The 2,868-nt window shown below is 42.7% G+C and overlaps 1 protein-coding gene across 1 annotated transcript; it reads left to right on the plus strand.

The window, feature by feature from the left end:
- Window positions 1-374: 374 nt before the first annotated feature.
- On the plus strand, window positions 375-1,887 carry LOC120644476. Its single transcript, XM_039921105.1, has 4 exons — window positions 375-409; window positions 512-759; window positions 847-1,011; window positions 1,319-1,887. Exons 2-4 carry the CDS (start codon window positions 663-665, stop codon window positions 1,756-1,758), a joined length of 702 nt encoding a protein of 233 aa, XP_039777039.1. The 5' UTR covers window positions 375-409; window positions 512-662; the 3' UTR covers window positions 1,759-1,887.
- Window positions 1,888-2,868: the final 981 nt, after the last annotated feature.

Below are 2,868 nucleotides of genomic sequence, written 5' to 3' on the forward strand. Positions count from 1 at the left end.
GCTGCGCAGGGAGAAGGGGAAAGGCTAGCCCCAAGTGAAATAGGAGCGTTTCACAATTTCAGAGGAAATTTGAAGGAATTTCACATTTGAACAAGCAACAGGAGCAAAAATATACACACAAAACTCCGACCATCACAAAGTCATTCAAAAATATTTTTGTGAGGTTTTTATTTTAAACGTTTTTGAATTTGAAATAATTTGCGCGAAATAAATCCTGTCACGTTCAAATTATGCAAAATTTTAGTTATAAATTCGAAATTTCAAATTTTTAATGAAATTTTGGAAAACCCAAAATTTTGGCTGTTACAATATTGGAATGGGTATGTATCCTCCACTCTAGTGGACCCGTCAAGAGATATTGAAGCCATCCTGCTAGAGCTAGCATGCTTCCGATTAGGAAGTCTGCCTGGTAAGTTTTTGTAGCTTGTCTTAATTTGTAATTCTTGATTTCTTGAAGTCGTAATCTTCTTCCTCGAGTGCTTTTTCTTGGCGTTCTGCCTCTTCTTTGTAGCAAAGCAGCCGATTTGGGGTTGGGATTGACGGATCCGTCCGTCGCATCGCCAGCCCCCGAGCCTGATTCGGCCATGGCAGCATCGGCTACTTCTCTGCTCTAGGCCGCGATCGGCTTCGTCCTCCCGTCATCCACCGCTGAGGAGGCTTCTATGGGTTCAGAGAAAGGAGCACCAATTGGAGCAGAGGAGGCGGTCCGAGGTGGTCATGGTGTCACTCTGCTGCTAGAAGGACCCAAGATCCTACCAGGCAAGCGAACGTTAATATCTTCCTTATACGTCGATTCCTTTCCCTTTGCCTTTTTCGTGTGTCTTGATGAAGCATTTGGATCAGCAGATCAACCATTAGCAATTGAAAAGCAACCTATGACGATTGCTGATTCTGGGATGGGGATGGGCCATCTACCAGTAGCCGAAGAAGCTCCTTTAAAGGACTTCCTGCTACCGGCAGATCGGGTCAGGTCAGCACAAGAATTTGTCAAAATACCAGAAATTCCTATCGGTAAGTATTATTGCTTATCGAGTATTTAACTGTGCAATCGACTAATTGGCTAACGTGCTCCTCTGTGTATGGGAACTAGCCAATTATGACACTGCCAAGTTTCTAGAGTTGGAGAAGTTGAGGGCCGAACAAGCTCAAGAGAACCAGCTCCTTATCCTGTTTTCCTTGTGTTGAAGTAGTCGAACGAAGCTCCTTCCATCATTTTGTGGTTGCTTATAGTCGTATATTCACGCAGAGCTCAAAAATTTATTAGAAACTAAAGAAGATCTGGTGACTGACTTAAAGAACCTTGTGTACCGTCGTACAGATGAAATGGAAAAATTCAGGAAGATGTTAAAGGATGCTGACACGCAGCTCGTCGAGGCTCTCCAGCAGATCAAGAACATGGCTGAGGAGAAGGATCTCCGTGAAAAAGATCTCGGTGAGCTGAGGGCTGCTGCGCAGGCTGTGGTAGATATGGTGGATCCACCCGAAGAGAGTACCCAGGTAGACAAGACTTTGCTAGAGCAACTGCAAGGTGCTCCGCAAACGATTATGAGGTACCTCTCGGATACCACCCGAGGTTACGTGTCACACGTACTCGGGTTAGTAAAGTCTTATTGGCTGAAGGCGAACCTTGTCCCACTAGGTGAGGGCATCTCCGTTGATTGCTCAGAGGAGAAGTTTATTGCCTTTGTGGGGGAGGTGAAGCCGATAGCCGATAAGATAGTGGATATCCTGGAGCAAGAGCCGAGCGCGGAGTCGTGAATCAGCTGTAATGAAATTATGTAATCTGTGTATGGATACACTGTGACATATTGTAATGTCCTTGTATGTTGGGGGTAAACCAGAAGTCATACTTTGGTTTATGTATATATTCCTTGCTTTTTTCGCTCATGTGATCTTTTGAGTTGCCTATAGCGTGTATTTAATACGCGACGTTCCTGAGTAGGTGTAAAGATCACGACTGTTTAGTCAATAGCGCAAAAGCGAGGATTATTTATTTTTGGTAGCATTAATCTGTGAGCTGCTTGATTCTCCTTCCTCTCATGTGAGAGGCTTGGGAATAAGAGCAGATTGTTTTGCTGTCTGGTATGCAGGTCCTTTTGGATCATGTTGGCCTATAACTACTTGAACTCATCCTATTCCTTTCATTTGAAATGCTGGATATACGAGTAGAGAGCCAAAATTAGGCATATGGCCTTTAAACTACTCGAACTTACCATGCTCCTTTCCTTTGAAAGGAAGATATACGAGTAGAGAGTTAAAAGTATGTTTGTGTGAAAAATTCGTAAGCATGAGGGCCGAAGGTTACTCGATTCTCCTTTCCTTCTGTTGAAAGGTTGGGAATTCATGTAAGGTGTCCTTTATCAAGGACTGAGTAGATCCCTTTGGAAAAAAAAGAGCACGAAGGGCCTAAGTCTAGTCGGTTCTCCTTCCTTTCCTTTAAAAAGATGGGAACTCAAATAGAGTACCCGTTTTAAAGTGGATTCGTTAGGGTCTAATAGGCATGTGAGCCTCGTAACTACTCGAGTTTATCGTGTTCCTTTCCTTTGAAAGGATAGATATACAAGTAGGGAACCAAAAATAGGCATATGGCCTTTTAACTACTCGAACTTATCATTCTCCTTTCCTTTGAAAGAAAGATATATGAGTAGAGTACCAAAAATAGGCATATGACCTTTTAACTACTCGAACTTACCATACTCCTTTCCTTTGAAAGGAAGATATACGAGTACCAAAAATAGGCATACGGCCTTTTAACTACTCGAACTTATCATGCTCCTTTCCTTTGAAAGGAAGATATACGAGTAGAGAATAAAAAATAGGCATATGGCCTTTTAACTACTTGAACTTGTCATGCTCCTTTCCTTTGAA

The sequence above is a fragment of the Panicum virgatum genome, chromosome 8K (assembly GCF_016808335.1).
Source record: "Panicum virgatum strain AP13 chromosome 8K, P.virgatum_v5, whole genome shotgun sequence".
Classification (NCBI taxonomy): Eukaryota; Viridiplantae; Streptophyta; class Magnoliopsida; order Poales; family Poaceae; genus Panicum; species Panicum virgatum.